Below are 14,622 nucleotides of genomic sequence, written 5' to 3' on the forward strand. Positions count from 1 at the left end.
CTCTAGTATTTGGGGTTTCAAGGTGCAAAATTGGAAAAATGCATGGACACTCGACTTGGAGTCCTCTACAATGAGAAGTGAAGGTTTTGGCCATATTTTATTTGATCTGACGGTTGCTTATGTGAAGAATTTTCATCATGGATCTCCAACAATAACCCAAGTGGTATGTTCTTTGCCAAAGTACCTGTTGTAGTGCAAAAAATACCTTCTCCTTTTCACTTGTGCTGAAGATATCTGGTTTCAACATGATTGCCAGTAGAATCATCGCTAAGTGTTCTGCCATCGACATGGTGCACTGCAACTTCTCATCCATCTGATTCCTATGACAGTTGCTTTATACAACTGGCGTTTGAGTTCAATCGCCTGATGATTTGGATGATCGCTTGGGTGCCATGGTCCATCGACTTTGAGCCCTTATCTCTTGATAATCAAACCAGACAAAAGATTTCTATGACACGGGCACCGTTGAGACTTCTAGTGCTATGTGATCTAAGTGTTCGGTGTTCAGTTGAGAGCAATATATGCATGGCACTGACGTGTGGGAAGTGGCCTTTAGTGAACGAAGAAATGTCATGGCTCAAGTCATCATCATCAACCAAGCTCACATAGATGTCTTCCTCGATAAGCCTTCACTTCTTCAACCGACGTCAAATTCACGTTGACCATGGGATCCTGGTGGCGCTATACAACATCGACTTGAGGGCAAGTGGAATCTTATGGGGGAGGGATTGTCAACGACCCTTACCTTCACTCGGTGGGCCATCATCGTCGCAAGAGGCCCAACCAAGATGGTAGTAGGATCAGGCACTATAAAATGACTAGGAAGGACCACGGAATGGGTGGGCTGGACAAATAGGCTTTGGCTTTTGGATGGCGAGGCATGCGTCTCCTCTCCTCTCCCTCGCTTTCTTCCCTTGTCTCCTCCTGAACTCCGTTAAATAGCTTCCAATTCCTTCACAAGTAGCTTGTAATCTCTGAATGCTTACTAGTTGAGGCAATACAGTACTAGGTTGTTAACATCCAGACCCATGGGGAGGGGCGTGGGTCTCGGGCGGACGGGTCTGGTAGACGTTGACCCGGCCAAAACTGACCTGACTGCCGGCTTGAGTTGTGTTCGCGCTGAAGATGTTTTTGATGTTGCAAACTTATTTAAAAGAGATGTTTCAAGTAGAGAGGGGTTTCTCCTCTAAAGATTGGACGGCTCGGGATCACGTTAATCAGATTATTTTTGTTCGCAACTTGTCCAAACGTAGGTGGGTAATGGACTCCTCAAAAATTCCTAAAGAAATGAAACCTTGGCAGCCGACCGCGACGTGTCACTGTCAGCGCGCCAATTACGTGGCCGCTTCGACGCGGGCCCCACCGGTCATCAAGACCAAACCGGCTTAACCCAACCGCAATCCATTGACCTCCCCGGCCACCGCACTGGTGCTGGTGCACACCCCACCCTCGCAATCCCGTCCTTCCAAACCGCTTTCCCCCGAACGCCGGGCGGCTGAACGCGTCCCCATCCCCTCATGGACGCCGCGAGCCGCACCTGGCCGCCGCCCAACCCCTCGCCGGCGCCCTTCTCCTCCCGGCTCCGCGCGTCCTCGGACCCCCACCGCCGCCGGCGCCGCCGCCACTCCAAGAAGCCCAAGCCGGAGCCGCCGGCTCCCCCGCCCAAGAACGCCCCCGTCTGCTCCGGCGCGGACTTCGAGTCCCTCCCGCCGGAGCTCCTCCACCGGGCGCTGTCCGCGGCCGGCGCCGCCGACGTCTCGGCCGCCAGCCGTGCGTGTCGCTCGTGGCGAGACGCGCTGCAGCCGCTCCGCGAGGCGGCGGCGCTGCACGCGCACGGGCGCCGCCTCAAGCACGGCTCCGCCGTTCCCGCCGGACTCGACGGCGAGAGGCGCGAGGCGGCGAGGCAGAGCGCGCTGGGTCTCTTCAAGCGGGCGGCGAGGCTGGGGTCCGCGGCTGCCATGGTGGACGCCGGGCTGATGTGCTGGGAGGAGGGGCAACGGGAGGAGGCGGTGGGGTACTACCAGGCGGCGTCGGAGCTGGGACACCCTGTCGGCATGTGCAATCTCGGAGTGTCCTACCTCGAAGGTATCGTAGATTTGGCCTATATTTCCTTTCTTGGAGGGTTGTTCGAGCTGGTAGCAAAATGGTTAGTATACAATCTTATTAGGACGAATTTGTCTGGTCCCATACTATCCTAGATTGGCAGGCATGATTAGATTTGTTTACCGCACAGTCCGAGACGATCTTTTATAGGGGGAATTATTGATTGTTCTGGCTGTGGCGTTTGCCTTCTGCTGTGTCTTTTAGGTAAACTCTGGGGCTCTGCTCCCGGTTGATCATAAACTCCGATAGTAATGACGTGATCAACGCAATGAATGGCGGTGGCAATTTCTCAGGACCGGCGGCTGCAATCTTTGATAACTGCTACCATATGTCTCGGGATCTTATTCAGGTCCATTTCGAGCACTGTCATGGGGAAGGAAATGCCGTAGCGCATGAGTTGGCTAGAATGGCTAGGTTTTCTTCTCTTAGTACTTGGTTTGATGATGCCCCTAGTGCCTATTATTACCCCTTTGCTTGTATTTGATGCTACTGTGATCGCTAGTTAATAAAAGGAGTTTAAGTGTTAAAAAAACTCTGGGGTTCTGCTGGCCTTTTAAGTAAAGTCTCAGGTTCTTTCAGTCTGATTATAACCTCTAAAGAGTGATAAATACCTAACTCGCAGAGGAAATACCTTTTATGTATTTTACCAACTTGTTTTCAATCAAACTCTTCATCTCGGAGCATTAGAAATTCAGAATTGACAATGTTGCCAAATCTCTTTACACTACAGCTGATCCACCCCAGGCCGAGGAAGCTGTTAGATGGTTTTATCCAGCTGCATCCGCAGGCAATGTTCGTGCCCAGTACAACCTAGCCCTCTGCTTGCAGAATGGAAAAGGAATCAAGCGTAATCAACGGGAAGCTGTAAGATACCAGCTCTGTGTTACACAGCTGTGATTTTCATTTTTTTTCCCCAGATCAAAGTAATTAGTTACTCCTGATACTTACAAGTGGAACCAGTTTCACTGTTTTGATATCTAGTCTCTCTAGGATTTATTGGTAGCGCATCTCATGTGTGAACTAGTTCTGCATTAGACAGCGTATAGGTGTTCTTATTTTTGGCTCTGTGAGGATTTTGAAGCTGATTTGTTGTGCTTTCATGCTTTTAGTTGTTGAACTTCGCTTAGAGAACTGATTCATTGATCTTGACACCCTACCAAGGTTATCAGGATTATATCACCCGGATCCCTCATAATACAGGAGCTGGTCGATACAAGATTACCCTCCGTAGCAATTATGTTAAGGTTCTTACCTTTACATTTCAAACTGACAGAAACTTGTAAATGCAGGCAAAGTGGTACTTACGAGCTGCAGAAGGAGGGAATGTACGAGCCATGTATAATGTTTCCTTGTGTTATGGCTTTGGTGAAGGGTTTACACCGGATCCAGTGCGTGCAAAGAAGTGGCTGCAACTAGCTGCTGATTGTGGTCACAGAAAGGCTCTTTATGAGTCTGGTATTAAACTCTGTGCGGTATGTCATCCCTTTTCCTTTTATTCCTCGGGAATGCATGTATTACATATCTGAACTATTATCTTAAACTGATTACATATTTTCATTTTGGAATGGTTTTCTTGTGAAGAAATGATGCGTTCATTGTATGTATTTATTTTTTCCTGCCATCCTGCATTGTGTGCCACTACATTTATCAATGCATAATTGTTGCCCACTGTGTGATGCTTTGTTCTTTTAGTTTGGAAGTCCTCAGGCTGCATACAATTGTAGCAGCAAGGAGCAGTTGACTTTCTACCTAGGACCTACACCAAACCACCCCATTTTGATGTTGGTTTAGTTTGGCATAGATATATTCTCACAAAAAGAGACCTAGGTAGACAGAAACGAAAGCAGCAGTATATAATATCTTTGTCAAGATGGTTGGATTAAGGAAAATTGAGAACAAACAACCATGATACAGTGCCTGCACTGGTAATGAAGGTCAGCATTGTAAACAAGCTGGGCCATTGACACACATAATCTTTATGATATGCCAACCATTCTTATCTTTATTTTTTTCTCTAAAAAGAAAGGTCAGATGCACTGTCTGTAACACTATAATGACTGGCTCTTCAGTGTTTAAGTCATGCATTACATGTATCTTCTTGTTACATCCTTTTAATGATGATGCTTATGTTGTTTAGGCAGGAGACAAGATCAGGTCTCTTATGTATCTAGAGCTGGCAACACGCCATGGAGAAAGTGCCGCCTCACATATGAGAGATGTAATACTTGAATCACTCTCTCCTGCGAATGCCCAACGTGCCCTTTCAGATGCTGATAAATGGCGACCGAAATCTCTCTCTGCCAGAAGATGAGCAGATGGCTCCTACCAAACACTAACAACCCCTTTATGGGGCTGGCCATTAACTACATCATTTCCAAATCAGGCGCTTCCCAAAGGGCCAAGTGGGCATGTACGCATCTACTTCCTCCGTCCGGAATTAGTTGACATTCAAACGGATGTACCTAGCTCTGAAATACGTCTAGATACATCCGTTTGAGCGTCAACTAATTCCGGACGGAGGGAGTACATCAAAATCATCTTCATGTCCTTTGCCTTGGCTTGCTTGTAAATCCTATCATTACAGATTGTGACGGGGAAGTTGGTCAAATGGCGATGAGGGACACAAAGTAGTGGAATGCTGGGTAAAACTGTATAGTACAGCCCAAGAAAAGCTTTGGTTCAGCTGACCTGAAGACTGAACAATTGCATCTTTGTGATAAGTAGAAACGATTGGGTGCTAGTACTACTCTTTAGTCACCAAATGTGTGAAAGGTGTATAGTGCTGTATCACAGTTGAAAGGAATGATGCAAACTAGAATTGCATCGCATCTTTGTTTTGGTGATTGAGGAAATGTTGAAGATAAATAATATGCTTGCAAATGTACTTATGTCTTGTCAATAGAACCCAGCATGATGAGCAAGATTTGGGAAATGTTGGAGAAACGTGTGAGTGTCGTCGCTACACGATGCTACCTTAACAATGCCACCTAGGATAATTGTGAGAAAAAGGGGAAATTGAAAATAACAGTTTCTTTTAGCTACGAGTCTTTTAGTACTCCCTCTGTCTGTGAATAAATGTACATCTAGCATTTGTTCTAAGTCAAAGTTTTAAAATTTTGACCAATTTTATAGAAAATAGTAGTAATATATATGACATCAAATTGATATATTATCAAAGTACATTTAACGACATAAATGCTTTTACTTTTTCCTAAAGGTGATCAAAGTTCTAAATTTTGACTCAAGACAAAAACTAGAATTCAGAGACGGAGGGAGTAACAAGCAAGACAATTCTATCAGTGCCACATAGGATAATTGCGAGTTAAAAGGAGGAAATTGAAAAGAACAGTTACTTTTAGCTAAGAGTCTTAGTAACAAAAGACAATTCTTATTCCCTTACGGGTTGAAGTGATGGAGGATTTCGTCGCATGGAATGATACACGCTCAGGATCATTTACAGTAAGATCGGCCTATCATGTTGAGTTTGAGCATCAATATGGACGCCATTGGCAGCACCCGGATGGGCAGGGAAGCACCAGTATAAACCCCATCTGGAAACTAATATGGAGCCTGGCTATCCCTGGCAAAGTAAAGCACTTTGTTTGGAAATGTCTAAAAGGTGTACTGCCCTGTTTGGGTATTCTTGCTGGGCGTCACATCCCTACGTCCGCACAGTGTCCGGTTTGTAAGATTGGGTTAGAGGACATCCAACATTGCCTCTTCAGTTGCCAGAGAGCGATGAAAATCTGGGAAGAACTGGGACTATCAGAAGACATCAAGAAAGCTATCGCCGAAGACCGGTCGGGTTCGATAACGATGGAAATACTGCAAAGAGCCCAAGATAGTGCGGACGGATTGCCAAAAGCAGAATTATTTGCAGTTGCAGCGTGGTATATTTGGTGGCAGAGAAGACAGCTTGTCAAGGGGGAAAGTATAACGTCCCCGGAGCGTACTGCTACTACTATCAAGGTACTGTGTACAAACTTCTTCCGAGCTTCAAAAACTAATATACCAGATAGAAAACGAGAGCAGATGTGGAGGAAACCACCTAGAGGATGGGTGAAGATTAACGTTGATGCCTCGTTTAGTACTGAAACTATGTCAGGTGCAGTGGGCGCGATTGCTCGAGATGACAGAGGAGAGTTCGTTGCAGCCGCGGCATGGTTCATTCCACATGTGATCACCGCCGAATCAGCGGAAATACAAGCCATCATAAACGGGGCTTGGCTAGCGCAACACATTGGCTGTAACTCTCTCATCTTGGAGTCAGATAACCTGAATGCTGTACAGGCTTTTGACCAACAAGAGATTTACAATGGTAATGACGCAGCCGTGGTGATGGACGGCAAGCAAATCTGTACCGATTTTGCATCAGTGTCCTACCTACACTGTTTTAGGGAAGTGAACGAGGTTGCTGATCTCCTAGCAAAGCATTCTTCCCTTAGTAGATCCTCTCATCTTTGGGAAGATTTTACCCCTGACTTTATTTCTCAGGCTATTGTAAACGACTTGTCTATTATTTGAGAAATAAAGTTTATTTGCTGTCAAAAAAAAACAAAAGACAATTCTATCAATTGTACCGAATCGTTATTACGTCGGACTGCTAGGACCTATGCACCCCTAAAAAAAGACTGCCCATGTGGAAAATAGTCAAAAAGTCATCGGGCCGATAGGCGTCTTGTCCGATTCTTGATGGCGTCGCGTGTTGCCGCTCTGGCACGCCACCCAAGGACCCTAGTCCGCCTATTTATGTTGGACGCCATCAGCACCCAAACCTTATAGACCCCCATACCCCTCTCCCCTCCACCGCCACCACATTCCAATTTGTCCACCGCTAGCCATGCCGAGGTGCTGGATCACTACCTACGCCATGCTCACTCCTTCGCCGCTCCCACATTCCAATTCGTTTGCCGCTAGCCATGCCGAGGTGTTAGATCACTACGTACACCATGCCCATGCTGAAGCGGCGGCTCGAGCTCACTTGAGCAAATCAAGGCTAGACACGATGCCCGGATCATGGTCGGCCTACCTCCGGACTAGCCAAAGCCGCAGGAGGAGGACTCCAAAGGAGGACACAAGCAAGGCGGATCCAGCTGCGAGCTTCGCCATGCCCAAGGCGTTGGCAGAGTTTGAGATGGCCCAAACGGAGGAGGTGGCAGAGCAGCAAGCCATCCTCGACTCCATCCATTCAGAGGCGGAGGCCAACCACCACCTCCTCCACCAGGTGGACGCCGACATGCAGTGCGCCAGTCCAGCAAATGATCGATGACATGGCAACCATTGCCCCCAAAGGGCAACACACTTCTATTTATACAGGCATTATGCCAGTCCAGACATTATTAGATGCTACTAGTGCAGCTTAACATTCACAATCATTCAGAGCAGCAAAACAAACATATTACAGAAAACGAAACAGACCACGAGAAGATAACTTTTATTGCCAGTTTGTTCTTTTGAGGAGCCGCGAAGCTTCAGAGCTTGGAAACAAGGCTGCCGTTCTGGATGGCTTTAGGCGACTCTGCTTCCTTGACATCGGCGGCATCAGAAGTGCCAGGAGGCACGTCAACAGCAGGCGAGCAGTTGAAGAATCCATGTGGCTGCAAAGGAGAAAACAAGCGTACATTGAGCTGAGATCGTGAAGTAATGACAGAACGCGGCGATTTCATCTCTGGAATCAAAACTACTACAGAAGGAGGATTTTGAAAGGCTCAAACTGTGGTACCATGAGCATGAAGCCGATGCGTTCCACCGGCATGACCGGCCAGTCTTCAAGCCTTGGGATGTGGGTGAGCCCAAATACATACCTACAGATGCAAAATTCAGTTGTAAGGATCGCGAACTGCAAACTGAAGAAACAATGCTGGATATCAGCGTGCAAGGCAAATGTGTACCAGAGGACGATGTCAGTTTCCTCCAAGGGTCTATCCTTCTTCACCCAAGTAGCCAAACCCTCGTGAAGACGTGGATTCTGGTTGGGGAACTCCCCTCCAGGAAACTTCTCATCGCTCTTGTATGGTGTCACCCAAAGATTGTGCTTTAGGAACCCTGCTCTTCGAAGAAACTTTGCCTCGGGCAGAGCAAATGGCAAACAGTTTGAACCAGGCACGAGTCTGAAACCAGTTGGTTGTCCGGTACGATTTACAGCCCTTGTGTTCCTAACCTGATCAAGATGCAAACAAGAAACATGGAAGAAAAGCAGTATGATCAGCTGCCCCAAGGCTCCCAAACAAAAAATAAAGTGCTTTGCTGAGAGGTGTGAACATGGTGTCGATAACATTTGACATGCTTCTTGTGCAACTGGTATGTCATTGCTGACATGAACACTAAAGAAAATCAGGAGAGATGCAGCTGCTTGATGACAGAAAATTCTGAAGTAACATTTGCAGTTATGCACAATGAGATATGGTCTGTTATCATGGATGATTATAATTTGATGTGTTGCCATGAATAATTGACAATGACATGATAAAAAGAAGAGAACAAACAAGCATGTACGTATGTGCTCTTACAATCCAATGTCGCGCAGATGAAGGGTCACAATCTCTCATTGCTTGCAACTCGGATTTCAGTATTTTTTCTTCAGCATAGAAAGCATTGTTGTGCACATTATTTGTGCCTGCACTTTCGACTTTGACATTCACTTCAACCACCTGTGATAGAAACAAGCACGTCAAATGCACTATGCAAATATTGAAGGGTGCATTGTACAAAAGGAATACAAAGTTATTCTACAAGGCCAGTATAGTCAAAAGGCATGAAGCTAGCAATCAACTTCCATTTAGAGATGCATGCAGTGGTCCATTTCTTGAACTAGTTTCTCATGGCATTTTGATAATAAGAAAATGCGTAAAAAGGGACCCACCTGATTATGAGCTTCGTTAGGTTTGCAATCAACAGCCATGTCCATACGGGCAACAAAGAAATGCTGGTGGACAGGTGCATACAGACTAGGAGCAATAGTTGTACCATATTTCCTTGATTCCCCAGGCATCAGAGCTCCCAAACTCAGAATTCCAGTAAGTTTTACTTCAGCTTCTATCTTACCATCCTATAACCAAGGAAAAAACTAATAGTTACATTACAATAAATAAATCATAGAACATAGATGCATCATGCCATTCAATAGAAGAGCTGGATTCAAAATATTAATTTACTAAATCTCAAAGTCTATTCGAAATAGTTATAGTTACCTGATAAAAGTGCCAGTAAAAACCATATTCATAGTTGGCAACTGTGCAGATAAACGACACCGTGAGCCTCCTTGATCGCCTAACTTCTGCTAAACCAGTTCTCCAATCTTGGTGTTTCCAAAGGATTCCATGGTCCTCCTCGTGGAGACACACACAGTTCTCAATTGTCTCCACATGACCGGTAAAGTTCGTGAAGTGTGCATCAAAATACTTGATGTAACCCAAGCAATCACACCCCTATACACGCAAAAAAGATAGAGAATATAGTCAGATGAGACTCAAACTGATAAAAGAGAAAAAATGCCTAGAACTGAGCAAATGACCTTCTTAAGAGAATGAGCATTTTTGCCAAGTCCATCTTCTCCAGCATCGAAAGCATTTTTGCGATAATGTGGTTCACTTGGGTCTCCATAAGGAACAACCATCTCAACAAAGCTCAGCCTATGAGCTATAGGTCTACGTCCACGGCTACCATCAACATATGCAACAGAGTAGATGACCAAACCCTCTTTAGGGGTGAAGCCAATACGGAAATTCCACTGCTCAACACCATTAGAAGTGTTAATAACTCTAGGTGACAAGTTTTTTTAATACTGGTATGATAGGTTAAACATTAAGCAACCATGTACCTTCTGCCATTCCACAAAATAGCCATTAATACGGAAGCTTGGGCCCTCAGGCTGATTGATAATAAGAGGTTTCACATCACTTCGATCAACACCACCTCTAGTTTCTCCAGGAGTGTAGTTTCTCAAATGATCTGGTGGGGGCAGTGGAACAAACTTCCTGTCTTCAAACTCTATGACAATATTATTCTGCATATCAACAACAACATGGATCCCTTCCACAGGACGAGCATAACCATTCTCCATGGGACTATCACTCTCAGTTCGGCAAAAGATTAGAGGCCTGGCAAGTCTGCGACTGGGAGCATCAGCATCACTGTAGTAGCCAGCACACCTGACGGTTTATGAGCGAAGTTCAAATCAAATAACATGATGATGTAAGCTGAAAGATAACCGACAATAGAAAACGCGATGGAATAAAATTTCGGCAGCTAGCTTACCAGGCATCTACCATGACAAGTTCCATGTCGTCCACACCTCTTTTCTTCATAGCTTCAACAAATGGAGGATAATTTTTGACAGTAGCTTCACACTCAGCATATTCCATAGCATCCTGTGATATATAATAATTAAAAAATCGCAAGAAAATATTTCAAACTAAATGCTGCCTAAGGATCAAAAGGATGTCAAAAGAGACTGTTCTGGCAGATGCGTAGGCGCAAATATTGGAGAACTAAAGAACAGTTGTCCGGCAGCAATCATTAGTGGTATAATGGTTGCATATCATTGCATACTATTATATGGAGTAACTGGTTCGCAGATTAACAATTGGAATTTGAGACGCTGAAACTTAAACAAATTAAGTAGGCTTACCATTGCAGGCTGTACATCTGGAACAAGTTCAGATGATATCACCTTCCCTCTGTGATGTCCACCTCTAGTAGCTGCATGCACTTCAGATAGTTCTACTATCCAAATGGTAGTCTCATTTGAATGTCTATTGTAGACAACAAGCTTAGCCCTCCTGGGAGGTAACCTGCTCGGAATGACGGCAGAGCCTTTGGTTCTAGGGAGCAGTGATGGTTGGAACGGCGGGAAAAAGTAGGCATCGGCTAATGCTACAACATTCTTTTCTGGTTCCAGTAGCACAGCTTCAACAAAACGCATGCTGTCACGTTCCTATAATTTTAGGATGCTGCTTGTCAAATCATTTTTCAATGTTGTACAGGGAGAAGTATCAGAAAGATTCTTGTTGACAAACCTCAGGAGATTTTCCAGCGGCTCTTACAGTTGCAACAGCCACTGCAATTTCGGCAGCAGATAATGGGTCCAAAGGGTGGAATCTTTGAGCTCTCGTCATTATGGGTATCCCTGCATTGTTTTTCACCGAGCAGAACATTAGGAATGGAATGAATAGTATGATATAGTTCAGCTAAGACAAGGCATACATTTCAAACTACTATAATAGTTGATCCCTAGTGGACTGACTCAAATAACTTCCAACAAATTTTAACACGTAAGGCACATACACCAATCATAGAGCAACAGATATACATGACTCTTCAATGACATAGGTCAAGCATTCATAATAGAAAATTTGGCAGGTCAAGAGCACCATGCTCCATGTGCATATCAGGATGGCAAAAGGGGCACTTGATAGAGAAATGGCTGTTGTTGACCTCTCTCCTATAAGCAACTAAAAAACTGCACTGACATGGACCATACTGCATGAATGCAAGTCTTATAATATTGTTCCATCCACTAACGCTCCTTCTTGCAGGTTCTTAGTTAGAAGAAATAATATAAACATAGATATGAAAATACACATCGTTTTTACCAAACAACAATTGTGTAGACTAAATCAGAAAACATGTTATTTAATTAGACAAAGCACATAATAATAGCATCCATTATGTACAACTCTCACTAGATAATACAAAAATTAATGTTTGACAGCTGAAACGTAGACATTTCTTACGATCAGATTAAACTATGGCCGTTTCCAAATGTTTTTTTCACGAATCTGTTCAGACAAAATGAAACAGGGTGCTTGTCAATTTCCTAAACCGAAGAGATGGGCTAAGGTTAAATTATGTCCTTTTCCAAATGTTTTTTCGTGAAGATATCTGTTCAGCCAAAACGAAACTGGGTGCTTGTCAATTTCCTAAATGGAAGAGATGGGCAAGAATGATTTGTCTGATATTTAATGATAATTTTGGTTCATATTACATATTCCGATCCTGTCAGACACCACCAAAAACTACAAATCTTTGAGAGTAAGATGAACTTGAAAGACCAGCTAGAATGGGTCTCATCAGACAACTATCGAGTGTTCAACGCGCACACACTGCAAAATGATGCAGTTGGACGGTGCAGATAATGATGCATGGGAGCTTAGCCGTAACTTTCCCCACAAACACTGCTTTAAGAATGTCCATTGCCAACCGAGCCCGATAAATTATTGTGCATGATTAGCAGCCCCCGACAAACACTACTACAATGAGATATGTTCACCGCCCACTCTGCGGGCCAGGCAGATCAGATATTCTGATCAGCTTGTCCATGGTGCCTAGTGGCGCATCTAGAAAATGTGAATGCCAAAGTTAAAAAAAAAAACTGTGTTGGCCCCATCACCCAAATAATCAAGAAGCTTTTTGGTCCATCTATTGTCAATTAACAAGTAACATCATTATATATATATATCCCTCACACTTTCACAGCTTTCCCTATACGAAACCTCAGCATCAACCAAAAAGTGAGTGGAAAACAAAATGATCACTGCTACTAATGATCAGAGAAAAAGTTCAAGCACCCAACAACTATCAACTATCGAGCACAAAAGCCAGAATAGCGAACAACAAAACAAAAACTTGAAATGTTTGTGACAGCACAGCCCACAGTAGGCAGACAACAGCACGTCATGCCCCAACTATTCAATTATCAGGTTGCCTAAATAAGATACTGTAAACCACAAAAAATATTGTTGATATGGTCGATTAGTATGTCACTAAAAGTCTAAAAGATCTAATAGGATGATGCTGATGCACAATGCCCCTGCTACAAAACAATGCATGGCGATCTGCATACCCCGATTGCATACATACCAGAACTATGTGAATAATTGCATAAATCGCATTTTGGTTTTAGTTCCTAGCTGCATCTCAAATCTGGTCCTAGAACAATAATTGGCTGATCCTTCTTCATCTCTGCGCTTGCATGCAAACGGGGAGTGGAGAGCTACGCACTCTATACAGATCCCACCGCTACTGGGTTGCATTCCCACACAGTCGCATATGACCCCACGAGAAATCGTGATCGACACAAACACCGTCACGTGCCTTACCCAGCCTTCGCCATCCATGCACCGCACGGCACCCATTTCCCATGACCCGATCGACCGCGCCCGCTCACACAAATCGATCATACACCCTCGTCCCTCGCAAATCAGTCGCATGATCCAACCCGATGGAGAGAGAGTGAGAGGCGGGGAGAGAGAGGGAAAAAAGGGAGGTGGCGATCCCCGGGTTTCTCGTGTATACCTTTAGAGGAGGCCTTGGCGGTAGTGGGCTGGGCCGCGGACGCGATGTCGTCCATCACGGCGCCGCCCCCGGCAGCGGAACCGCCGGCGGCGGCCGCGGACATGGAGACCGCCTTCCCGGGCGCGGCGATCGCCGCCCTGGGGGCATCGCGCGCGGGGCCCCCGCAGCAGAGCGCCGCCTTTTCCTGAGCTGAGGCCATTGGAGCGGGTTCGCGAGCTGACCGTGTCCGTAGTCTCCTCCGCCGTCTCCGCCTCGCCGGATCCCACGATCTGACATACAGCACAGGCCGCCGCCTCCCCGCGCCTTCGTCCTCCCCCCGCTCCCGCTCTCTCACTCCCCCGCGTCAGGGCCTCCGCGTCTAGGGGGGGGGTTCTACGGGATCGGGCCAGGGTTTCGGGAGCCCGTGCGTCCTCTCCGCGAGAGAGCCGAGGGTCGTGCGCCGGGCGGAGGCTGGGGCTGGCTCGCACACCGGAGTGGTGGTGGTGGTGGTGGCGGTGGGGAGAGAGGGCTTGGGTTGGGGCGTCGGATGTTCTGTAGAGCGAGGCGACGGGGGGATCACGTGCATTTATAAAAGGCGAGGGGAAAGGTGACCGGGCGTGCGATGTGGGTGGGTGGGCTGCCCTGGATTCAGGATACTTCCGGCTCATTCGCTCGGCTAGATGCACACGCAACCCTACCCTGACCGTCGCTTCGGCCATGGCCGTTAGGTGAAATAATTGTTGAAAAAAGTGTCTAGATACATTTGTATATAGACAAATACTACTATAAGACAAGTACGTAATTCAGAAGGAATGTTGTGTAAAAGTATAGTAGTGAGTGTATTGCTTTTTTGTTTTGTATACGTATTAAAAAAATCAGCTAGGGCACTAGGATACTGGTTTTTTGCTAAGTCCACCCACGCTGTCCCAAAGTAATGCTTATACTCCATATGGTTATACATTGATAAGATAATTAGGTGTGATTAAACCTTTTCCAATACTCAAAATTCATATGGTGATCACAGGTGCAAAGAAACACAAGTGATTGTGCCCATTTAAAGTCAAAATTTATTTCAATCTTCTGTATTCTGGAATAAGTCACTCACTGGTGATGCACACAAAGAAACTCCACTAGTACATCTAAGATGGCGAATGAAATTAAACGTTTGGTGGATATTTATGGTGTGGTGCGAAATATTCTACAACCTTCATCTGAAATTAACTATCGATGACGTGAATGTATCTA

The 14,622-nt window shown here is 45.5% G+C and overlaps 2 protein-coding genes across 2 annotated transcripts; one reads left to right on the plus strand and one right to left on the minus strand.

Moving 5' to 3' along the window:
- Nucleotides 1-1,418: 1,418 nt before the first annotated feature.
- On the plus strand, nt 1,419-4,973 carry LOC123189517 (F-box protein At1g70590). The gene is made up of 4 exons (XM_044601943.1): nt 1,419-2,085; nt 2,834-2,967; nt 3,393-3,575; nt 4,241-4,973. The coding sequence occupies exons 1-4, from the start codon at nt 1,518-1,520 to the stop codon at nt 4,412-4,414; spliced, it is 1,059 nt and encodes a 352-aa protein (XP_044457878.1). The 5' UTR covers nt 1,419-1,517; the 3' UTR covers nt 4,415-4,973.
- A 2,396-nt stretch (nt 4,974-7,369) lies between these two features.
- Nucleotides 7,370-13,944, minus strand: LOC123189518 (copper methylamine oxidase). The gene is made up of 12 exons (XM_044601944.1): nt 13,399-13,944; nt 11,121-11,230; nt 10,733-11,038; nt 10,360-10,472; nt 9,923-10,253; nt 9,617-9,832; nt 9,294-9,530; nt 8,966-9,151; nt 8,613-8,753; nt 7,995-8,263; nt 7,826-7,907; nt 7,370-7,700 (listed from the first exon to the last, which is right to left on the minus strand). The coding sequence occupies exons 1-12, from the start codon at nt 13,595-13,597 to the stop codon at nt 7,575-7,577; spliced, it is 2,316 nt and encodes a 771-aa protein (XP_044457879.1). The 5' UTR covers nt 13,598-13,944; the 3' UTR covers nt 7,370-7,574.
- Nucleotides 13,945-14,622: the final 678 nt, after the last annotated feature.

This window comes from Triticum aestivum, chromosome 2A, assembly GCF_018294505.1.
Source record: "Triticum aestivum cultivar Chinese Spring chromosome 2A, IWGSC CS RefSeq v2.1, whole genome shotgun sequence".
Lineage (NCBI taxonomy): Eukaryota > Viridiplantae > Streptophyta > Magnoliopsida > Poales > Poaceae > Triticum > Triticum aestivum.